General features: G+C 42.5%; 1 protein-coding gene across 1 annotated transcript in view; it reads right to left on the bottom strand.

Annotated features, from left to right (window-relative positions):
- CDK19 (cyclin dependent kinase 19) overlaps positions 1–22,594 on the bottom strand; it is a 212,649-nt gene that overhangs the window by 76,348 nt on the left and 113,707 nt on the right. The window contains exon 4 of the mRNA XM_026653668.2: positions 15,922–16,062. Within this exon, the coding sequence (XP_026509453.1) occupies positions 15,922–16,062 (141 nt within the window). The remainder of the gene's footprint in view (positions 1–15,921; positions 16,063–22,594) is intronic.

The raw sequence follows: 22,594 nt of genomic DNA, 5'->3' as shown, positions 1-22,594 counted from the left end.
AGTCCTCCTGCTTCAGGGCCTATTGCAGGATTCTCCCATGCTCCATTAACTGAGCACTGCCTCCTTGGGCTCTCTCCCTAGGGACTCTTTTCCCCCACAGGCTCCCACTGCCTCCCCAACCAAGGAGATTCCTGCAGCTCCTGCTCCCACTACCCAGGTCTCCTAGTTTCTGGCCTGTCTCCCTGTTTCCAGGCAATGAGAGCCCAAAATATGATCTCTTTGCCCTTTTCCTGACTGCTTCTCAGGCCTGACACTCCCAAGCTCTCCCCACCACCCAGTAGCTAGCTGCCTTCTCATTTGGCTCAACTGAGGGGTCAGCTGACCAGTCAGAGGTGCACTGGCCTCTTTCCTCTTAAGGGGCAGTGCCATCCTGTGACAAGATTTTAAAAAGGCAGCAAACTTTTAATGTTGATGCAAGAGATGGTGCTATCAAAGAAAATGTGCTATAAAATCACCAGCAGCTTTACTAAATAAAATCACTGCTATATTATTCTTACACTATGAGCTGAAGTAGGCAGGAAGGCTATTTGAGTTGGTAGATGATGTCAAATCCTGAGACAAAGCACTAAAAGAATAATGGTGGACAGCACAGTTGCCAACTTTCACGTGGTAAATAAGCACCCTGACTTTCGCAATAAGCCAAAACATCAAGCTAATCCCATTTCAAAACAAGGCCAAAACAAGCCAATCCCTAAGAACCCTAACACTATGTGACTAGATCCCCCCAGCATGCAGTCTGAGCCCTGGTCTACACTGGGCGGGGGGGATCAATCTAAGATACGCAACTTCAGCTGAAGTCGATGTATCTTAGATCGACTTACCTCGCGTCCTCACAGCGTGGGGTCGACTGCCACTGCTCCCCTGTCGACTCCGCTTCCGCCTCTCGGCAGTGGTTGAGTTCCGGAGTCAACGGCAGAGCGATCAGGGATCGATTTATCGCATCTACACTAGACTCGATCACTACCCGTTGATCCGGCAGGTGGTGAAGACCTGCCCTGAGACTGTGGTGAGCTCGCTGTGCACCGCTGATCCTCTCCCCCCCTTGCCCCTGCTTGCCGGGAGCCAATCGAAAAAAAGAAGCAATAAGCTACAACAAGCAACAAGTTACAAGCCAAGCAAGCTACAAGCAAAAAACTAGCCAACAAGCAACTCAAAAGCCAATTAAGCCAAAAACAAGCATACTTTCTGCATTTTTTTCATGGGTTTGGCATGTCTGGTGGACAGAGGATGTGAATTAATTATTTGTGTTTCAGTACCACCCAGAGGTCCCCTTTGTGCTAGGCGCTGTACAAACAGAGTAGAATAAGAGCCCCTGCCAAAGAACTCATAATCTAATTTCAGACAGGACTCAACCATGAGAGTATAACAAACAGTAGGAAGGAGAAGGATGACAAGCGAAATAGCAACCAAAACATGTGATAACATGTAGGCCAGTTATGTACTACGTTCGATGGTTTCAAGATTTTCTTTTCTGCATAAAAATGGTAAGATAATTGTTGAATGAGATATATGTCACGAATCCTCATTGACCAGACTTTCTGGCATATGTGGCTAAATGATGACAGATTATTTCTGAAGCTACAGAACTGTGGATTTTTAGCAGTGCTCCTGTCGCACAAAGATAGCTTTGGAATTAAAGTGGCTGAAAAAATTAACTTTGAAATGCTTGATATAGATATATCAATATCATATATATATATGAAATTCAAAACATATGCATAAGACTGCAACAACCCCTCTTTTACTGTTCAACTTAAAAACTTAATTGCTAGCTCCTGAGAGAAGCCTCTCACAATTTGATCCTTATATAGCTAGCAGAAATAATTTCATCTAGGGCATTTTTTTAGTTTACTCTGTGTTTTGTTAACAGATCTGACCTACACTAAAACTAAATGTAATTTGCACCCTAAAAGGTTTTAAATACAAACAAAAAAAGGGGAAAAAAGATGATGGTTCAGAGACAACTCTTTTATGAAATACTAACAGACCTGTCATTTTTACAGCAAAGTAAGTCTATCTCTGACGGAGATCACAGAACGTGATAAAGCTAACGAATGAAAGCAAGCATTCACTGTCACGGCTCAGTGCAAGTTACTGGACCATTGATCAGCACTGATTAATTTAGATGCAACACAGTCTGCTACATTATTGCAGAATCCTAATATAGTGGGAACTGCTACTGTATGTGTTACAAGTGAAGAGGAATATATACTGGAGACCACAAGAAGGGGATCAACACCTGAGAACAAATGCAAATACAGCATTTTTTTCTTTGTTTCTTCACATACTATGTATGCACACGCAGCTCTGTTTTCTCTGATCTGCTTCAAGCTTCGTCACCTTCCAGAATTAAAAGTATGAACTTTTTAACCTTATTCATGATGGATTATGCCACTGAATAAGAAAGACATTTAAACAGATGCAATGTTAGCTGATCACATCATAGCTGAGAAAAGGCAGTATTCTCTAAGAACAAAACAGAAAAGAAATAGAATTTGCAAGATTACAGTCACTGGAAAGGAGGCACTTTAAAGAGCTGTTTTTAGAATGTAAAGCTCAGTTTACTCACTCCAAGAGGACAGCTGCACCAGCATGCTAAATACATTATCTATTTACTAAAATGCTTTATAAAGCAGATGGCATGTGAATTTGCTCCACTAGAAATGAGAACATTTTCCTTCTGTTTTTTTCTACATTAAGCAAAGAAATAAACAGATTCCTGAACTACTTTTATTTTTTGTCCTCACTCTCCATTCTCCACTCCACAGGAGAGCAGATAAGCAGCTCTCAGAGAGCCACATGTAGCTTTTGAATTTACTGGCAGAATGCAGCCAGAAGAATGTAAGTCAGTACTTTCTTTCCTCTGACTTACCTTACCAACATGTTTTATTTCCTGTCAAAGTTTTATTGGTGTAAACCTTTTTCTAAACCTTGGGTTAAGCTCTTCCCTGACAGCAATTATAATTCTTCATTTGTAAGATGCATCTACAAACCACAGAAGTCTTAGTAAGTTATCCAAAAAGGGAAAGCATGTGCTAATGGACCTCTGGAAGATGTTTTGTTGTTTGGATGCATTCAAATGCTGTAAGATTCAGTGGACCTTAGCAGACATATATAACCTTACAACACTAAGGCTTTGTCTACACTGGCACTTTCATTGCTAAAAATTTTTGTCACTCAGGGGTGGGAAAAAACACCCCCCTGAATGACAAAAGTTTGAGCAACAAAAAGCGCCGGTGTGGACAGCACTTTGTCGCCAGGAGCCGTGCTCCTGGCAACAAAGCTTCCACCCCTTGCTCTCTCCCTGCGATAAAGAGTGGCCACACAGTGCACCTTACAATGGCGCGGCTGCAGCGGCACAGCCGTGCCATTGTAAGCTATGCCGTGTAGACATAGCCTAAGTCTCTCTAGAACTGAAGGGGCACACATTAGTGTTCTAAGCAAAGACACTCCTGACCTTCTGAAGTGGACGCTGATAAACGTAACATTTTAAGGATGTAGAAAACAATAGGCCTACCAAAATTAAACCTATTTGTCAATGCCTAAACCCTGTTTTAGCTGACATACTCATATATTATTGGATGACAAATAAACATCTCTTTAAAGGTATCAGTACAATCTGCTTCCACTATGTCTTTCAGCACACTATTCCAAATCACTCAAGCAGAAACCGCCCTTCCAAATATCTTCTAATCATTACCACCCTCCCAATCTGGGAACATGAGAAATCCTTTCTGTAGATCCTGGTTTGGTCCTTTAAAATACTTACATACTGTGATAAGATCCCTATCTTGTAAAGGGTCAGGTGGAATGACTGAGGAATAGGCACCCCAACCCTTTTTGTACAATAGGGAACCAGCAGACAGATGTAGAAAAGCACCAATCAAGACAAAAAAATTACAAGCAATATCTATTGTAAGGACTTACATTTTTAAATGGAAAGCATATTCTAAAAGCTAAACAAACAGGCAGACAGGTTGGTGGTTATTTACTTATTTATAGAAAGGCATGTATACATCCTGATTGGTGCCAAGAAAATCTTCAAGCTAGCACAAAATTGTTGGCAGCAGGGCAGGTTCCAACAGTTCTGCATTCCTGCTCAGCAACTGGTTGTCAAAAGACTGATGAGTGAACGTAACTCTAAATTTACTTTTGATATCAGCTTTTGAAAATCCTTGCTCAGATTCACTTGTGGAAGGGGAGATTGTCAGACTTCTTTAAAGCGATTCTTGTATTGTTCATTGTAGGTTACATCTTTCAAAAGTACATACGTTTTGCTTCATTTATAATCTGAAATGGTACACTGAAAAATTGCCTCTGTTTTGAAAAGAACTGCTTCAGTTCTGCAGTATTGTAGGTAATTTTTTAAAATTAAGCACTGTCTTAAGGGCAAGCTTTTTGAAACAGGAAACATGTTTTACTCTATGTTTGTAGAGTGCAGTGTAAATGTATAGCACTCTATAAATCAATACAAATAACACTCCCCCACTAAGGAATCCTTCCAAACATGATCAGTTTCTCACTACCTACAAGCCCCGTGTAGAAATCATGAGTGCCTCTTTCTTACAATTTACCGAACATCTTTCTGATACATTGTGTAAAGCAGTCAAAAATGGAGGAAGCTTTTTGTCCACCATGTAATTAACTTTTATTTTAAAGGCTCCTTAATACTTCCAATTCACTTGGATGAGTTCATCAAAAAGATAATTATATAATTTGCACTATATAATGTTTTTTCACTTGAGGATCTCAGAACACATGAAAACATTAATTAGGACTTGCCAGAAAATAATTTCGTTTCATGAAAAATTTCAAGGTTTCTTCAACATTTGTTTTTGTTCTGTGAAAACGAGATATTTCTAAATGTTTCATGAAAATGACCCCAAAACAGCCAATAGCCCAGTGGTTAGGGCTATCACCCAGGATCCAGATTCAAGTCCCTGCTCTGCCTGATTCAGCACAAAAGAGAGAGTATGTCTAGACTACAGCTGGGATCGATGCTCTGAGATCGATACACTGGTGGTTGACTTAGCGGGTCTAGTGAAGACCCACCAAATTGACAGCAGATCGTTCTCCAGTCGACCCCTGTACTCTACCCCCAATGAAAAGAGTAAAATAAGTGGACGGGAGAGTTTCTCCTGTCGACCCCCCGCGGTAACTCGACCTAAGGTACATCGACTCCAGCTACATTATTCACATAACTGGAGTTGCATAGCGTAGGTCGACTTACCTAGCATAGCGTAGACATAGCCAGAGAGTCTACAGCCTGGTGGGTAGGGCACTGAATCAGGGACTTGAAACTGGGTCTTCTGTATCCTAAGTGCCCTTACCACAGAGCTAGAGTGTCAGTCTCTCCCTGTCTCTGGCCCTATGAACATTTAAGTAAAATAGCTCCTACAGGAAAGAATGAGATAAGACTGGGTTGTGGGAAACTCAGGTTGAAGTCTTTACTCTGCCTGATTCAGACCAGGGATTTAAACATGTATCTCTCACATCCCAGGTGAATGGCCTAGCTACTGAATACTCTGGGCTGATCTCTCTCCTGCCCCCCACATCCCCACCTTACAAATTCCATCTGGGCCTGAGAAAGCCTTTTTGTTAAATCAGCATTTTCCAATGAAAGACTTCTTAGTCAAAACCATTTCAACTAGCTCTAATATTAAGCTCCATAATGTCCCTATGGATTAGATAATAGATGAAGTAATTGAGGTAGAGAGGGGTTAAATGACATGCCTAAGGTAACACAATGGTAATGCTCAAAATAAAACCCAAACATGGCTCCCTGATTTTAGTTCTATACTCCAACCACTGAATAAAAGCTGCCTCCTATGATGAGATACCTTTTGGTTTTTGAATTAATGCATCCAGTCTGTCTTTACTACAAATCTGAAAATAGACAGATTAGAATTCAGTATTGGCCTTAAACTGAGAAATGATTATAAAAACGGGAAAGTGTTGGTTTTCTAGACACATACAAGTGTCATGGTTACCATTTAAAATACTCTTTTTGAATATAACAAATAAATCAGAAACCAAAGTGATCCACATACAGAATAATCTTTCTGGCCACTCTATTTCAGCTTTCCCCTTTTGCTTTTCCTGGATGGAGAAGGTAAAGCCATGGTCTCTACATCAATGGCTGTGATTGCCAGAGAGTCCTTTGGAATAAGCCTGGCTATTGCATTATCCACTACCTGCAACTCCAAGAGATAGATGCTGAGTTGGAATTCCTGAGGAGACAACTTGCCTTAAGCCAAGTGAAGGCCTATCTGAGCTGACACTGGTCAATATGCAGATTTCTGGCAGCTCTGCCACAGGTTTGCCCTTGTAAAGATAATGGGGTGATCACTACTGAATTAACTAAATATTGAGAGTGACTGTTAATAGGTGGCCCATAACTGAATCTGTTAGCTCCACAGCCTGATCATCCAAAAATTCAAGCAAGCTCTGAAATAGTGGATTATTTATGGCTTGAAAGCTAGAGGAGACTGTCCCTGGGCGGGAGACTCTGGAAGAACTCTGGGATGAAGTTGAGGGCAAGTGGTGGGTTGACTGAGGCAGAGAAAGGTCAGTAGTGCTAGGCGCCTCCCTGGAGTACTGTGTGCAACAGGAGCTGGCCACTGTGATAGTTTGATGGGAAGGGTTCCCATAGAGCCCACAGTTATTCTCTTACAAATCTGAGGCTGATTGCCAAGATTTTGGAGCATGGAGCACAGGAAAAAAAAACCAACAGTAACTATGGGGGAAGAGGGGAGAAGACAGCAAACTGTCAGGTACCTGCTTAGAAGAAACTCTCAAAATGAAGCTTAGGAGAGGAGTGTATGGGGCTGGCCGGGGGGGAGAGGGGGGCCTCCAGTGCATGAAGCCAAACGTGGAAATGGAAATATTGCCAGCTGAGTTCCTCTTAACCACTAAAAGTGGCTGGAGAAGTTCCTTTCCCTTTAAGATGGAGACCAAAGGAAGACAAGACGACAACCGCAAAACATCCTGAGAAAAGTAGCCTCATGGTGCTGCTGAGGAAATGGAGGCAGAATACTGATGAGAAATGTCAATGCAGTTCACCAGGCTTGATTGTAGAGGATGCTGAAAGTACGCTGGCATGGGGAGGGGAAAAAATAAAAAGAAACCTCTTTTCTTCCTCTTCCAACTTGGTCCAATAAAAGATATTACCTCACCCACCTTGACTCTCCAATTCTGCAAGTATCAGCAGATTCAAAATTGATGCAGCAGTAGATTATCATGAAAGAAAACAAAGAAAATACAGACCTAATATGATATCAAAATATATAATTCCTAAGGCTTGTTAACATTGACAGGTTCCTATAATTCTGATACTTTTGGTCCTTCATATACTCTGTTAAGGATTTTACTATCGTGGATTAAATAAATCTCATACTTATTTACTTTACTTAGTTTTGCATGTCATTTTTGCAAACACAGTCCAAAGCTGTTGTCTGGGCTGCTCCATAGCAGCCTGGATCACGAGGGAATTAAGTGGAGGATGAGAGCACAGAAACTCAGACCCCTGGGGTGGGAGGATAATACCTCTTTTTCCCCCCTTTCAGTGCGGGGGCACATGTGGCTGGGATATGCCACACAGTGCATGCCAGTTGGAGAATGGTGTCGTTGATTAGTAGGGCCACTCTAGCCAGTACCAATGCATGCAAGATATCTGTTAGCTGGTGCTGACTATCCTGCAACTCCAACAGGATCTGAAGGGCATTAGCTATTCTCCTGAGCAGCTCCTGGTATTGACAATAGTCGTCCAGAGTAGGGGGGGGGGCATTGATGACACAGCTGTGTCCAGGGACGAGGGGAACCTCTTTGGATCCGTTGGAGCCAGGATAACCAGCACATCGTCCAGCCCCAGTTCCAAAGTCTACTCGATGAAGAACGGTGTGGTGCGACAGGGGATTCCCTCCTAGGTTGAGTGAGACAGTTCTAAAGGCGAATATTGGGGCCACAAGCTCCAATATGGCCAAACTGGTTGATCCTGGTGTCGCTGCGGCGGTGTCCATGGAGCTGGGTACCAGTGGCTCCTGGGCTGAGGCAAGGAAGGGTACTGCCATGGTGCCACCAGGACCCTCTGGTAGTCATGCCTTCAGAACGGAAGCAGCGGACCATGTGTAGTATCCAAATCGTCAGACTCAGAGGAACCCACCAACAGGGCCAATGGAGTGGGGGATGCTGTAGGAACTCGAGCAGAGGGTGGCAGATCTGATGTAGGAGTGGGGGCCTCTTAGCAGGTGAATTGACTGGAACACGCGGAGACCTCATCCGTTCCAGGGCAAACAGTTCATGAGGCCCAGGAGCACATCTGATTCTCTCTGGCATCAACAGCACCCAGTCCACGGACGGAACCAGGGCTGGTAAGGGGGCCTGCCTCAGGACTGACAATTCAGGCTGCGCTGGCAGACCCAATGCAGGACGGGTGCGTGGTTCCAGAACCGGGACCGGCAGATCCAGCAAATAATGAGACTTATTCTCACTCTTGTGGGCCTTGGAATGCACCCCTCCTCCGTGGTCAGAACTTGTGGAAGGTGCAGCTTCTTTCTTGGATGTGGAGGAAGACTTACTGCCATGCTTATGAGCATGCTTCCACATTTCATGGCTAGATCCCGGCATGGAATCCACAGCACTGGCACTGGCAGAACCGGAATGGGACTCCGCGGTAGGAGGCGCACCTCTAGACTGCTCAGGCCAATGTATGGGGAGGGTTCCTTGGCCAGGATCCGACTGCAGCCTCATGGTGACCTCTTAAGGTGGAAGAGCTTGCCTTTCCAGGTATGGGCTGGGAAGGAGAGGCAGATACTGCACCTGGATGTGACGTGGGCGTGTGTGACCAGTATAGACAATGTTGGTCCTTGTCGCTGAGCGAAAACGAGTGAGGGCAGGAAGTATAGACCTTGAATCCCGGCATCTTTAGCATAATCCAGTTCCTAGATTCAGGTGCTGGGGGCGTTGGTGGGAAACCACCAAAGCAGCATCCCAAAGTCCTTAATCCTACAAAAATTACTATGAACACTAAATCCATTACAAAAATCAGTAAAATCCTAACTATGTACAAGAATAAAAACAGTTTTTCTGGAAAGTGCATCACCAAGGACAAGAAAAAAAAGCAGACGCTCCAATTCAGACCATGTGGCGGTGAGAAGGAATTGAAGATGCAGTTGGTCCGCCCCGCCCTTTATCTCCTCAGGCAAAACCACAAGAGAATGCAAGGGCACATGCGTGGACCGACTCACACGACTACTCTGAAAAACTCTGGCTTCGGGCACATGGCGCATGTGCATAACCCTCAATAGAATGCAATAGGGATCATCATTCGAAGGAGAACTGGCAATAAATCTCACCCTCACGCTGGAAGAGAGCAATATGAGAAATTAAGGAATTGACCTTGGACCTCTGGTTACATCTCATTTAATAAAAGATCATCTGCAGGGTTCATTGGTCATGACAAACACTTTACAAAATTAAAACTGCCCCCAATAACTGGTTGGGAGGTGTTGGAGCAAAGAAACCACACTTGCGTACATGTTTTGGCCATGCCCTGTTATTTCAAGCTTCTGGGATGCCACTAAAAGAAGAATTAACACAATCATAGAGACTTCACTTGACCTTAAAGCAGATACCTGCATAATGGGCCATGTACCCTGCAAATGGAAGCTATCATTATAGCAAAGCAGATGGCTACACTGAACTTTACTGGTTGCAAGACATCAAATTTTGCCACACTGGAAAAGTAAATAGTGCTCCATGCCACAAAGACTGGTATCATGGACTGGCAGACCTGGCTGTGAATGAAAGGATCACATAAAATAGACAGCAAACCCCAGAAAAATTTGAATCCATTTGGGACAGTTTCCTAGAACTGATTAGCTAAAGATCCCTTCAGGACATCTGGAAGAAAGGCAGGAGACTAATCCACATACTCCATCTTCCAATCCCCTCTATTTCTCCCCCTCCCACTCCTTCCCATGCCTTTTCCCCTCTTGGCTTTGATTTCATTAAATTTAATACATGCCATAAATATCCTGTGCTGGAAATATTTAAGTTAATGCTTGGGAACCCAAGCAACTGTGTAAATTAGTCTTTTCTTGTTTCTGGAGTATTGTATTTTTGTATTTATTCTAGAAATTGGCACCTAGAATTTGTTATAAGAAAAAAGATTGAAAAAAATAATAAATAATGAAATGGGCTGTGTCTCTTATTTTCCATTAGTAATGAGTATAGGCTGTAAAAAGGGATATCATCACAGGCGATATCTGACAATTGCTAGAATGTCCAGGACTCTTAATAACATTATTCTAAAAAGCGCTGTGGACAGTGTGTGGTGGATTCTGTAGTGGGGTTCCTTTGGCTACTTAAGAGTATTTCCAGATCTTGTGGTTGTTTAATCAAAATGATCCATTTTCTAAAGGATCACAGAATTAGTCAGAAGGCGAAAACTCCATTATTTCTGAAGTATCAGGGGGTAGCCGTGTTAGTCTGTATCCACAAAAACAACAAGGAGTCCGGTGGCACCTTAAAGACTATTTGGGCATAAGCTTTCGTGGGTAAAAAACCCTCACTGAAGTAGGTGGTTGTAGCTGATGCATTCCAAGCTTGCCCTTTAATGCCACCAAGTCTCCTTTTCAAAGAGCTAGGGTAAAATTAAATTAGAGTCTAAAGCGGATATTAGTGTTATAAGAATGTGTTCAGCATTTAGACTTTATGGAATACTTGTAGGATACTGCAGGTATTGATCTCACTTATAACCTCTGTAGCCCATGATATCAAGTTACACTGAGTGTTTGCATTGTGAACCTCTGTAATTGTGTAACTCAAACAGGAAAATAAGTGTTAATTAAGGTAAAGTGTGCATTCTGCACACAATATGGCCCACTGAAGGCTAATGAGGCATTGTGTAGCATCAAAGGACAGAGACCTTGATTGCGTTCCTAACTCCATCCAGGAAAGGAAGGTCTGTGCATCCACAGTTCCCATAGAATCTGGGAATGGGCGACAGGGGATGGATCACTTGATGATTACCTGTTCTGTTCATTCCCTCTGAAGCACCTGGCACTGGCCACTGTCAGAAGACAGGATACTGGCCTAGATGGACGGTTGGTTTGATCCTGTATGGCCATTCTTATGTTAAGATTTTCTTTTCTTCACCCAGCAACATGTAATCCAATCAGAAAGTATCATTTTAAATGTCTTGATAGGCAACAAGCCTATGTATCTTGTAGACTATTTAGTACACCAGCTCCAAGGTCACTAAAGGGACATAATGCTATTGAAAGAAATCAAAACCTGACAGTAATGACAACATAAAGACTGTGCTCTTGTCCCAGACCCTATGCTCCCTTCTTCTTTGCTGTATTCACAGATTCTTAGATTCCAAGGCCAGAAGAGACCATTGTGCTCACACAGTCTGACCTCATGTGTAATACACAGGCCACAGCACTTCCCCAAAATAATTCCTAGAGCATATGTTTAAGAAAAACATCCAATCTTGATTTAAAACGATCAGCAATAGAGAATCCACCACAACCCTTGGTAAATTGTTCCAATGGTTAATCACTTTCATCTTTTAAAATGTACACCTTATTAAATAGCATAATCTAACTTTCACCAATTTGTGCATCACTTTGAATGTTGGGAACAAGGAAGTTTAAGCTGGTAGAACAAAATACAACAAGGGAGCTGGAAGAAAGTATAAATCTCCTCAATATATGTTTCACTCTATATGCATCCGAAGAAGTGGGTTGTAGCCCACGAAAACTTATGCTCTAATAAATTTGTTAGTCTCTAAGGTGCCACAAGTACTCCTGTTCTTTTTTCATGACTTTGACTCACATTTGAATTTGGCACCATGGCTTTTTTAAATCCTCACACATTCCTTTATGGCTGTATGTGTCACCTTTCCTGGATTTGTCAGTTCACATTGTTCAATTTGTTTACCAATTTGCAGTTCTTGACTCTTTTGGCCAATACTGATGGTCTTAAAATAATTTCTCCAAGTAACTATTTTCAGGTATCCAAGAATACTGATCCTGGGATCTCCACAAATATATTTACTATCCTAGTGTTTTTGCAATTTTCTTTTGATTAAGTGCTGTGACAGGTTCGGTCACAGAGATCCCCTGGGACTGTCACCTGCTGTGCTGAAATTACCTCTGAGCCCATTTTCCCTGACAGCTTGGGACTCCAGAACCCTGCCTTGTTGAGCCAGACATGCTAGCCTTCTGCAACACAGACTCATGGCCTGGGCCATTCCCCCAAAGCTGCAGACTAACTAAAAACAGCTCAGCTCCAGTACCCAGACACCTGATGGGATCCAAACCCCAAATAAATCCATTTTACTCTGTATAAAGCTTATACAGGGTAAACTCATAAATTGTCCGCCCTCTATAACACTGATAGAGAGATATGCACAGCTGTTTACTCCCCCACAAATTAATCGCTTACTCTGGGTTTATTAATAAACAGAAGTGATTTTATTAAGTATAAAAAGTAGGATTTAAGTGGTTTCAAGTAATAACAGACAGAACAAAGTAAGTCACAAAGCAAAATAAAACAAAAACATACAAGTCTAAGCCTAATACATTAAGAAACTGATTACATGTAATCTCTCACCCTCAGAGATGTTCCAATAAGCTTCTTTAACAGACTAGACTCCTTCCTAGTCTGGGCCCAATCCTTTCCCCTGGTACAGTCCTTGTTAGTTCTCACAGACATCTTAAGTGGTAAGCAAGGGTTTTCTCATGACTGACAGCCCCTTTGTCCTGCTCCATTCCCTTTTATAACTTTTACACAAGGCAGGAATCTTGTCTCTCTCTGGGTCCCCACTCCACCTTCTAAATGGAAAAGTACCAGATTTAAGATGGATTCCAGAATCATGTGACACGGTCACATGTCCTGTGAGACCCCAGCCTCCATTCTTTCTGGGCTGGCCCACACGTACACGGGAAGGTTTGCAAGTAAACAGAGCCATTTACAATTCATTGATTCTGAAGCACCCTTAATGGCTTACACTTAATATGTTTACATTAGTAATACAAGTTTACTTCTTATTCTCCTAATTCCAGACGTAGAAATAATACATGGAAACAAATAGGATGAACACACTCAGTAGATTATAAGCTTTGTAATGATACCTTACAAGAGACCTTTTGCATAAAGCATATTCAAGTTGCATCATATTCACATTTATAAGCATATTTTCATAAAACATATGGAGTGCAACATCACAAGTGCAACAGCACAGTAAAATGTATAATATCTCTCCCACTACTTAGCAAGTGTCTAGTTCTTGTGTTTCTGCATTTTTCAATGTTGTTTGTGTGCAGTAAATTCTAAACATCATTTCCTGTTGTATTATACTAAAACAGTTTGACTGGTACTATGATATAAATATTCCCTGAGAATGTTATAGCTTTAGATTTGTAAATTTATTACATTTACATGTTACTTTTTTCCTAGGGTTCTTATTCTTGCTGAATTGCTACAAATAACTAGAAATTATTTATACTATCTAATCAGGAAGACACCATGTACCCAGCTGTAAAACACTGCTTTACATAAAATAGAAAAAAGTATTTTGTTTCCAAAGGGTGTAACCAAACCAACTAAGACAAAACAAGAAACAAATATCAGGCCTAGTGAGTAAGGGAAATAGTTCACATACATACACTTTGATTCAGTTTAATGGAAATATACATACAATTGTTTTATAAGTACAAATAACAAGAAGGTAAGAAGGTGGATATGTAGGGAAACATAACTGAGTTTTTTGATCATTAAACATTTAAATGAGTTGCTAAATGAGCATATTAACTCCAATCTCAAGAGAGGATGTGAACTACTAGAGCAAATAGAATCATACACTCATAGAAGATTAGGGTTGGAAGAGACCTCAGGAGGTCATCTAGTCCAACCCCCTGCTCAAAGCAGGACCAACACCAATTAAATCATCCCAGCCAGGGCTTTGTCAAGCCGGACTTTAAAAACCTCTAAGGATGGAGATTCCACCACTTCCCTAGGTAACGCGTTCCAGTGCTTCACCCACCCTCCTAGTGAAATAGTGTTTCCTAATATCCAACATAGACCTCCTCAGCTGCAACTTGAGACCATTACTCCTTGTTCTGTCATCTGCTACTACTGAGAACAGCCGAGCTCCATCCTCTTTGGAACCCCCCTTCAGGTAGTTGAAGGCTGCTATCAAATCCCCCCTCACTCTTCTCTTCTGCAGACTAAACAAGCCCAGTTCCCTCAGCCTCTCCTTGTAAGTCATGTGCCCCAGCCCCCTAATAATTTTCATTGCCCTCCACTGGACTCTCTCCAATTTGTCCACATCCCTTCTGTAATGGGGGGCCCAAAACTGGACGCAATAATCCAGATGTGGCCTCACCAGTGCCAAATAGAGGGGAATAATCACTTCCCTCAATCTGCTGGCAATGCTCCTAACAATGCAGCCCAATATGCCGTTAGCCTTCTTGGCAACAAGGGCACACTGCTGACTCATATCTAGCTTCTCATCCACTGTAATCCCCAGGTCTTTTTCTGCAGAACTGTATTGTTTGCTGTGCATCAATATGTGATTTTAATTACTTGAGACTTATAAGATTCTTAAAGGGGGTTTTATTCTGCAGTTCTTTCTTTTAAAACACACATGCATTCTGAGTGTCTTTAATCACCAGTACAGTGTGTAGCACCCCTTGCTGTGGTATCTAAGCACTTCCTAGTAAATTAGTTTTACATAGCAAGACCCAGTGAACTTCAGAGTCTTCTGGTATTCTCCCTTCCTAGTTATAGAAAGCTCTGTTTGGCATCATCATTCCACGTGTGATATGGAAAAAAATTCTTCCCTCCCACAAAGACAACTATCATTTCTAAGGAAGAATACAGACTCCTGGCACCATCTTTGCTCCATATATACCGACAACAGATAGGATCCTCAAAAGAATCATCAGCCAACCTGAGCGTAAATAGCATAGGTTAGAGAGAGAAATTCTCAAGTTTTTAGGCTTCTTACAGGTAGCTGCCTTGTCAAGAAACCAAGCTCTTAAGAGACTGTACGTGGCATGGTCCTAAGATCATTTATGCTTTCTTTAAATGTAGTTGAGCAGTTTTTTGTTTGTAGGTTTTTGTCTTAAGCCATTTTTAATTATGTCTTCACATTTTGCATAAGTGACACCTCTCTTTCATAGACCATCTCCTGAGAAAAATGGGAAATTCAGCAATCAGTCCTATTTTTGAACTTTGTTTCCTGCTGTTGCTCAGAACTACCATTCCAGATGCAGAAAAGCACAAAGAAATTCTACAGGTTGTCTACATTAGTGTTTCGCAGTGCTAGTGTTAGAAATGGTAGGAAACTTTCAGAAAGAACACCTAGCATAAATGGGGCAATTGGCAGCTTTCATAATCTGCAACCACTTTTAAGAGCAACTCTAGGTCATGAGAAACTTGCAAAGGTGACAACTTGATCTCAGTTCACTTCCCACAGCCAGAAAAAAATATCACATGAAAAAAATACTCCACAGAAAAAACTAGTGTTCACTAGCTTTTATGATAACCTTACACACTGTTTGGCATATGTGCAAGTTATCTATCACCTTCATAGTAAACTGCCCTTTTAAAGTAGAGCACACACTTATACTACAAATACATACCAGCTGGCTGGTGTATTGTTTTCAGATATTGGTATCTGCATTCCTTTAACCGGATGCAGTAACATTGTCCTAGTTCAGATGTGGCAGATAAAAACAATGTGAACACATAGTTTGTTTTCATTTTTAAAGCCTCCAATGGTATCCAGTAACAATAACAGGAAGAGCTGTAAGGATCGATAGGCAAGATTATTACTTGGGACTTTTCTTCCTCTTCCTAAGAATACATATGTGAACTTTTCGATATCATATAAAACAGAGTACTTACCAGGTCCCTGTGAAGCACCCAGTTTGCATGGAGGTAATGGATTCCATCAAGGATCTGGTAGAGTAGTGATTTAACCATAGATCTTGGCAACTGCATGGGCTTTTTATTTGCTTTTGAGGCACGGTGAAACTTGATAATATGCTAGAAATAAAACAAGTAGAAACATGAAGCTTTTTTAACAAAGTAAGTTTCCTCAAATAACATTAACAAAGGGAAAGAAATAAAGAGGTTGTTGCCTTTTGCATTGCAAAGGTGGCCTCCAATTATTTTTTAAATGTGTGTGTTCTCACTGTTACACACCTACTCATTTTTAAAGAAAATCTAGATACTACCAAAACAGTGACTACTTATCACTTTGCAGTCACTGTGGTTCTTAGAAATGGTTTTTTCCATGTGGACCCCACCCCATTTATGGTACATATGTGACGCATGTGCATGAGATTGGATTCTTTTGTCCAGCAATGTCCATTGGTGCCACACCTGTGCCTTGCACCCACCCAATGGCATATGGGATAGACCGGTCCTGATTGCCTCTCAGTTTCCTTGCTAATTCACAATCCCAGCACAGATGGACTCCAAAGGAACAGAGAAGAGGGGCGGTCATGGGATTCATAAGGACAAAACAATTTAAAGACCACAGTTACTGTAGGGATAAGTAATCATTCTCACCTCGAGTTGTGCTCAGTATGGATCCCACTTATGGTGATGGACTAGCAGTTCCCAGATTAATAAAGGAGGGTCTGAGGATTTCTAGCTACAGAACTGCTCTCCCAAATTTGGCATTTGATTTGCTCTCTGATCCAGAGCCTAAGGTTTGTTAAAGATATAAAATTAGCTCCCAGTGACTGCCCTGTGAGTCTCTGAAGAGGATGCCTCAGCTCTAGTTGAGCGGGCCCTGTTGCCTGAGGTAAGGGGCATATCTGCTAGTTGGCAACAAGATGTAATGCACTGAATGACCCACTTGGATAATCTCTGGGAAGAGGGTGATTCAGGAATTGTTTGGGGAATCCCTGAGAGGAGATGGGGACTGGATGTCTGGAGATGGGTCTCAGCTTAATTCTGGAAAGAGTATGTGAGCGAAGAGAAGGAAGAGTAAATATATTCTAGAGATGGTGGTGACATCTCAGTGGTAGGATAAGACATTACCAGTACTGAGGGTTTAATTCTTTCTTGTGCCAGAGAAACTGGTACTAGTGGCATCAGAATTGAGGCCAGTGCCAGGGGCTCAATCTCAGTAGGTAGGAACAGGCCTGTAATACTGTTATGGACTATGGTACTGGGGATCTTGGTGCCTATGAGGAATCTTTGTTTCAGTACCAGAATAGATTTGGTGCCATACTAGCCTGTCCAGGGAGCCTTTGGGTTCATCCCTATTTACAGAGATACTTAAGGATTGGGATCAGTGGGAAAAGAGTCCCTTTCTGGCATAAGAGAACACCTTTCAGAACTCAATTAACCCCTTATGGATGGCTAAAACTCTACCTCCTGGAGCCAGGTATCTCCGGAGTGATGAATTCTGGTAAAGAAGGACCAGCACACAGAGCAACGGTCTGGATCATGGCTCTTGAAAAAGAAAAGACACCAACTGTGTCCATCAGTTATTGGAATAAGTCCATCACATGATTGGTATGGCTTGAAGTCAGAGGGTTTAGACTCGGCCATTACACAGGCAGGCACCTTGGCGCTAATTAGTACTCAGGCGAAAAACAGAAAATCTAAAGAAAACAAAAAAGAGCTGCCATGAGGGTAGAAAATTGCTCCTGAACTAGTTATGCTAATTACTAATATTTACAAACATTTACATAATTGCTTCAATGAAGGGGCACTATGGGGTAGCAGGTGAACACTACAAAGTTTCCTCTCGCAGTCACTGGCGGTAAAAGGGAAGTGAGAGGCAGTCAGAGCCATTCTGCCCTATATGCCCTTAGTTGAAGGGTGGAGTGCACGAGGACATACATGGCACAGGCATGGTCCCAACAGATACTACTGCTCAAAAGATTCCAATCTCGTTTGCATGAGGTGCTGCACGCCATAAGTGAGATTCTCACAGACTGAGATTCAAAGAACCATGCATAACAAGCCAACTTTCAATGTGCTTTTCTACAGGATGAAATTCATGCAGACCATTTGCATACATTTATTTAGAGCAATTCAAGGTATTAATTTGAGCAGCGACAAGACTGAATTGCTTGAACTTTCTGTAGAAGCTGCCTAATTCAAAAAATGTTCCCCAGCTTTGAAGCTTTAGATATCAGGCTGTAACTAGAAGCTGTGTCTACATTAGACTTTTTCTCTCATCATTCTCACCATTGCTACCACTGGTGAAGCTCCTCTGGGGGGAGAGTTAACATAGGCCAGCCACTGGTATTTTAGCCACCATGTCAACGAACCATACTCAGAGCAGCTCTTGATGACACAGTGGGGTTAAAAACCTGGCAGCTCCTTGTCAACACTAATATTCTCATTGTTGCTTCCACAAGTGATGATGATAGTGGGAAATACAGAAAAATGCCTAGTATAGACAAAGCCATAAGGTTACTAGTTCTTGCCACCCCAAAATACAATTAGTAAATAAACCCCAAACTCCTACAGCAGGGATCCAAATGACTGAATATTCTGATAACACTAAATGAAACCCTTAAGGGGTCATTTTACATATTATGAATTTCAAAGTACTTTTCAAAAGATGCTGCTGCTACTTACAACAATTTAAAAAATATATTTTATTGGTATACAATCAAAAATTCAGAAGCAGCAATAAAACATGCAGAGGTTACCATGTCAAAGACCCACACACCAAATCAATTAGTAAAAGCTTAGCCCCTTTCTCATGGAGCATGTACTGATAAAAGCATTTCAGTGGATCCATTTCAGAACTAGCTAATGATCTTTGCAAGAAACTAATCCTTACAAAAATATTTTTTAAAAACCAAACCATATCATGGCATGTAGAGAAATCCCCAACATAAAAGAACAAGGCTGGTTAGGGATACTTAAATGAAACAAATGCACAGCCATTATGAGCAAAGTATGCAAAAGAACACAAATGAGAGGTAGACGTTAAAAAACTGCAACTATAAAAGAGTCAGGGAGTTAATAGTGTATTAAGGTTTGTTGGAAAATTATCTAACCCTCTCTGGAGAGATTCTCCTTTAAAGGTCTAATCAAAGCCTAGTTCCCTGTACTAAGTGCAGCTTTACTTTCTTTCCCAATCCCCCCAATTTTACAGGTTAATTATAATTGATAATTTCCCTCAACAGAGGTAGATGGGTTTCTCAAATTCCATTTCCTACAAAACAAAAGCAAAAGCTACAGTTACTGCTGCTACCTTGTTCCAGTAGAGACAGGCTTACACTATTCTACACACTTGGTTTGATCATGTCCCACTTACAAATTCAGTACTGAGTAAGATTTAAATTAAAGATACATTCAAGGCCAAGGGATTGGGATACAGAATATTTCACTGGACTGAATCAATCTTATGAGTGACCAAGTCATACACATCAGAAGGCTGTTTAATGGCTTATGTAAGATGAGTTGGTCTCAGTCCAGTTTCTTGTGGACAAATATACATATAAAAAAACTACCAGGACAACTAGTATTAATGTGAAATTTTGTTGGCAGCTTCATCTGAGAGCCCACGGAACGCAGAGACATGGTAACTGGCTACCGTCTCACCATCAGAGATTGTTCCTCCAGAACAAGATTGATGGCTGGTGGGTCCCAGTGCTTTTATTTGTTTTATTTATTTAATTTATTAATTTCTTCAAATTTCCAAAAGTACAGCTATAAGCTTCCATCCAGTGCTCTGGGGGCCTATTCCATAAACTAGAAACCACAACAAAAATAAAGGACTGACCATAAAATAGCCACCTTAGCCCACTCCCTCCTCAACAGCCTTAAGGAACAGAGAAAAAATGGGATCTGCAATGTATCCAGAAAGTTAACGCATCTTGGCTCTGGCAAACCAAGGGAGAAAGCGAGTTCCAAAACACAGGACCTCTCACAGAGAATGCCCTGTCAGCAGCCCTCCCTTGTTTGTACTGAAGAAGCTCCAGCTCGAGCACCTCTGCTGATCTCAAATAGGACAGGATATAAGAGGGAGAGAATTGATCTCTCAGGTAACCAGGTCAGAAATCAAATTATTCAAGATCAAGGAAATAGAAAAATCAAGAATTTGCCAGAGTTGCTTTGTTACAAACTTCCCAATGACGTTGCCTAAAAACGGTAGATAAGAAACAGGTTCACAGTTAGCAAGACTGACAACATCATGAGTTGGTTTCTTGAAAACGGATTTATTTAAGAGCTGCTGGGAGCCACTGCTCTTCCCTCACCCAGGGAAACACTGACAATATCAATCAACAATGGACCCACTACTTCCCAACTGGCCTGAAACAGCTGGTAAAAAAAAAAAGGTCCAAACTAAAAGCTGATGAAACCTCCTATTATCGTGAACATAAGAATGGCCATACTGGATCAGACCAATGGTCCCTTTATCCCAGTATCCTGTCTTCCAACAATGGCTGGTGCCAAATGCTTCAGAGGGAACGAACAGAACAGGGCAATTTATTGAGTGATCCATCCTTTGTCATCCAGTCTCAGTTTCTGGGAGTCAGAGGCTAGAGACACCCAAAGGATAGGGTTGCGTCCTTGACCATTTTGGCTATTAGTCATTTATAGACCTATCCTCCATGAACTTAGCTAATTCTTTTTGGGATTAGCAGATAAGCACTGAACACCTCACAACCCCTCACACCATGTCCAACATAGTGTCTTTTTTCTCAGAACCTAGGAAATGTTATATCAGCTTAGATCAGTGACCCTTCTCTTCCAGCATACCGTCTTCCACAGTAGCAGAAAAACTGTCTATCTGGCAGAACAGACACAAAAGCAGCCTTCAGCAAGTACTATAGCATTGAGGAAAGGGGGAAGGATGAAGCCCAGCCAGAATTACCCTTCTTCTTTCAGTGTCTCCAGACCCAGAACTCTGTAGGGGTGAACCTCCCACCTTCTGGGGATGCTAGGGTCCATGGGGCACCAACCTACCCCTAAGCCACGTGAGAAGAAGAAAGAACCAGGAATGAACCTGCCTCCCCCCTCCCACACACACACACCCATAGAAACTCTCAAGCCAGCAGGAACAGACACAGAAGCAGCCTCAGCAGGGACCAAGGGACAGCGATGATGTCACCACACTGCTTTGCACAGTTTTCACTATGGACATTCTTTCCCCTGGGAATGCTGATTGACTGTCTGCTCTAAGCCTCTACTGCTCATCCTTCACAGTCTCTTATTTATGCCTCATTCCACCTGCCCTTCATACCCTTCCCTCCACCCATTCTTCTCTTCTGCTTTGTCCACCTCACTCCCCTCTCCTTTCCTTTGTCTTTCCGTTTAGTTAATCCCCTCCCAAAGAGGCCCATCTAAACAATTTAAAACAAAATATTATGGAACTAACCCGGCATTTGCAAACCATCACTTTGTTCATTCTGCATGTATGTTATATACCAGGGGTCGGCAACCTTTCAGAAGTGATGTGCCGAGTCTTCGTTTATTCACTCTAATTTAAGGCTTCGCGTGCCAGTAATACATTTTAACATTTTTAGAAGGTCTCTTTCTATAAGTCTATAATATATAACTAAACTATTGTTGTATGTAAAGTAAATAAGGTTTTTAAAATGTTTAAGAAGCTTCATTTAAAATTAGGATGACCAGATGTCCCGATTTTATAGGGACAGTCCCGATTTTGGGGTCTTTTTCTTATATAGGCTCCTATTACTCCCCACCCCCTCTCCTGATTTTTCACATTTGCTGTCTGGTCACCCTATTTAAAATTAAATTAAAATGCAGAGCCCCCTGGACCGGTGGCCAGGACCCGGGCAGTGTGAGTGCCACTGAAAATCAGCTTGCGTGTCACCTTCGGCACGCGTGCCATAGGTTTCCTACCCCGTTATATACCTTCCCCCTATCTTTTGTCTATTTAAGTTGTAAACTCTTCAAAGTAGCGACTGCCTATTACTCTGGGTTATGTACAGTGGGGTCCTGACTTCAATTGGTTTCTAGGCACTACTGTTATAAACATAAGTTAGGGTTACCATATTTCAGCAAGCAAAAAAGAGGACGGGAGGAGCCCCGCCCTAGCCCCGCCCCCGCCCCTGCCCCTCCCACTTCCCGCCCCCCTCAGAACCCCCAACCCTCCCCCCGTTCCTTGTCCCCTAACTGCCCCCCAGGACTCCACCCCCTACCTAAGCCTCCCTGCCTCTTGTCCCCTGACTGCCCCCTCCTGAGACCCTCCCCCCATCCTAACTGGCCCCCTAGGACCCTACCCCCTACCTGTACCCTGATTGCCCCAACCCTTATCCACACACCCACCCCCAGACAGATCCCTGAGACTCCCACGCCCCATCCAACCACTCCCCACCCCCTGACAGTCCCCCCTAGAACTCCCGACCCATCTAAACCCCTCTGCTCCCTGTCCCCTGACTGCTCCGATCCCTCTCCCCACCCCTGCCCCCTGACAGCCCCCCCCAGAACTCCCAACCCCCCCCTCGCTCCTTGTCCCCTGACTGCCCCCTCCTTGGACCCCTGCTCCTAACTGCCCTCCAGAACCCCACCCCCTACCTAAGCCTCCCTGTTCCTTATCCCCTAACTGCCCCCTCCTAAGACCCCCCCC

The sequence above is a fragment of the Terrapene carolina genome, unplaced genomic scaffold (assembly GCF_002925995.2).
Source record: "Terrapene carolina triunguis isolate 2854851 unplaced genomic scaffold, T_m_triunguis-2.0 Scaffold42, whole genome shotgun sequence".
In the NCBI taxonomy this organism is placed as follows: domain Eukaryota; kingdom Metazoa; phylum Chordata; order Testudines; family Emydidae; genus Terrapene; species Terrapene triunguis.
Note: the sequence above shows the minus strand (reverse complement) of the source record. Positions and strands in the feature narration are given on the sequence as shown.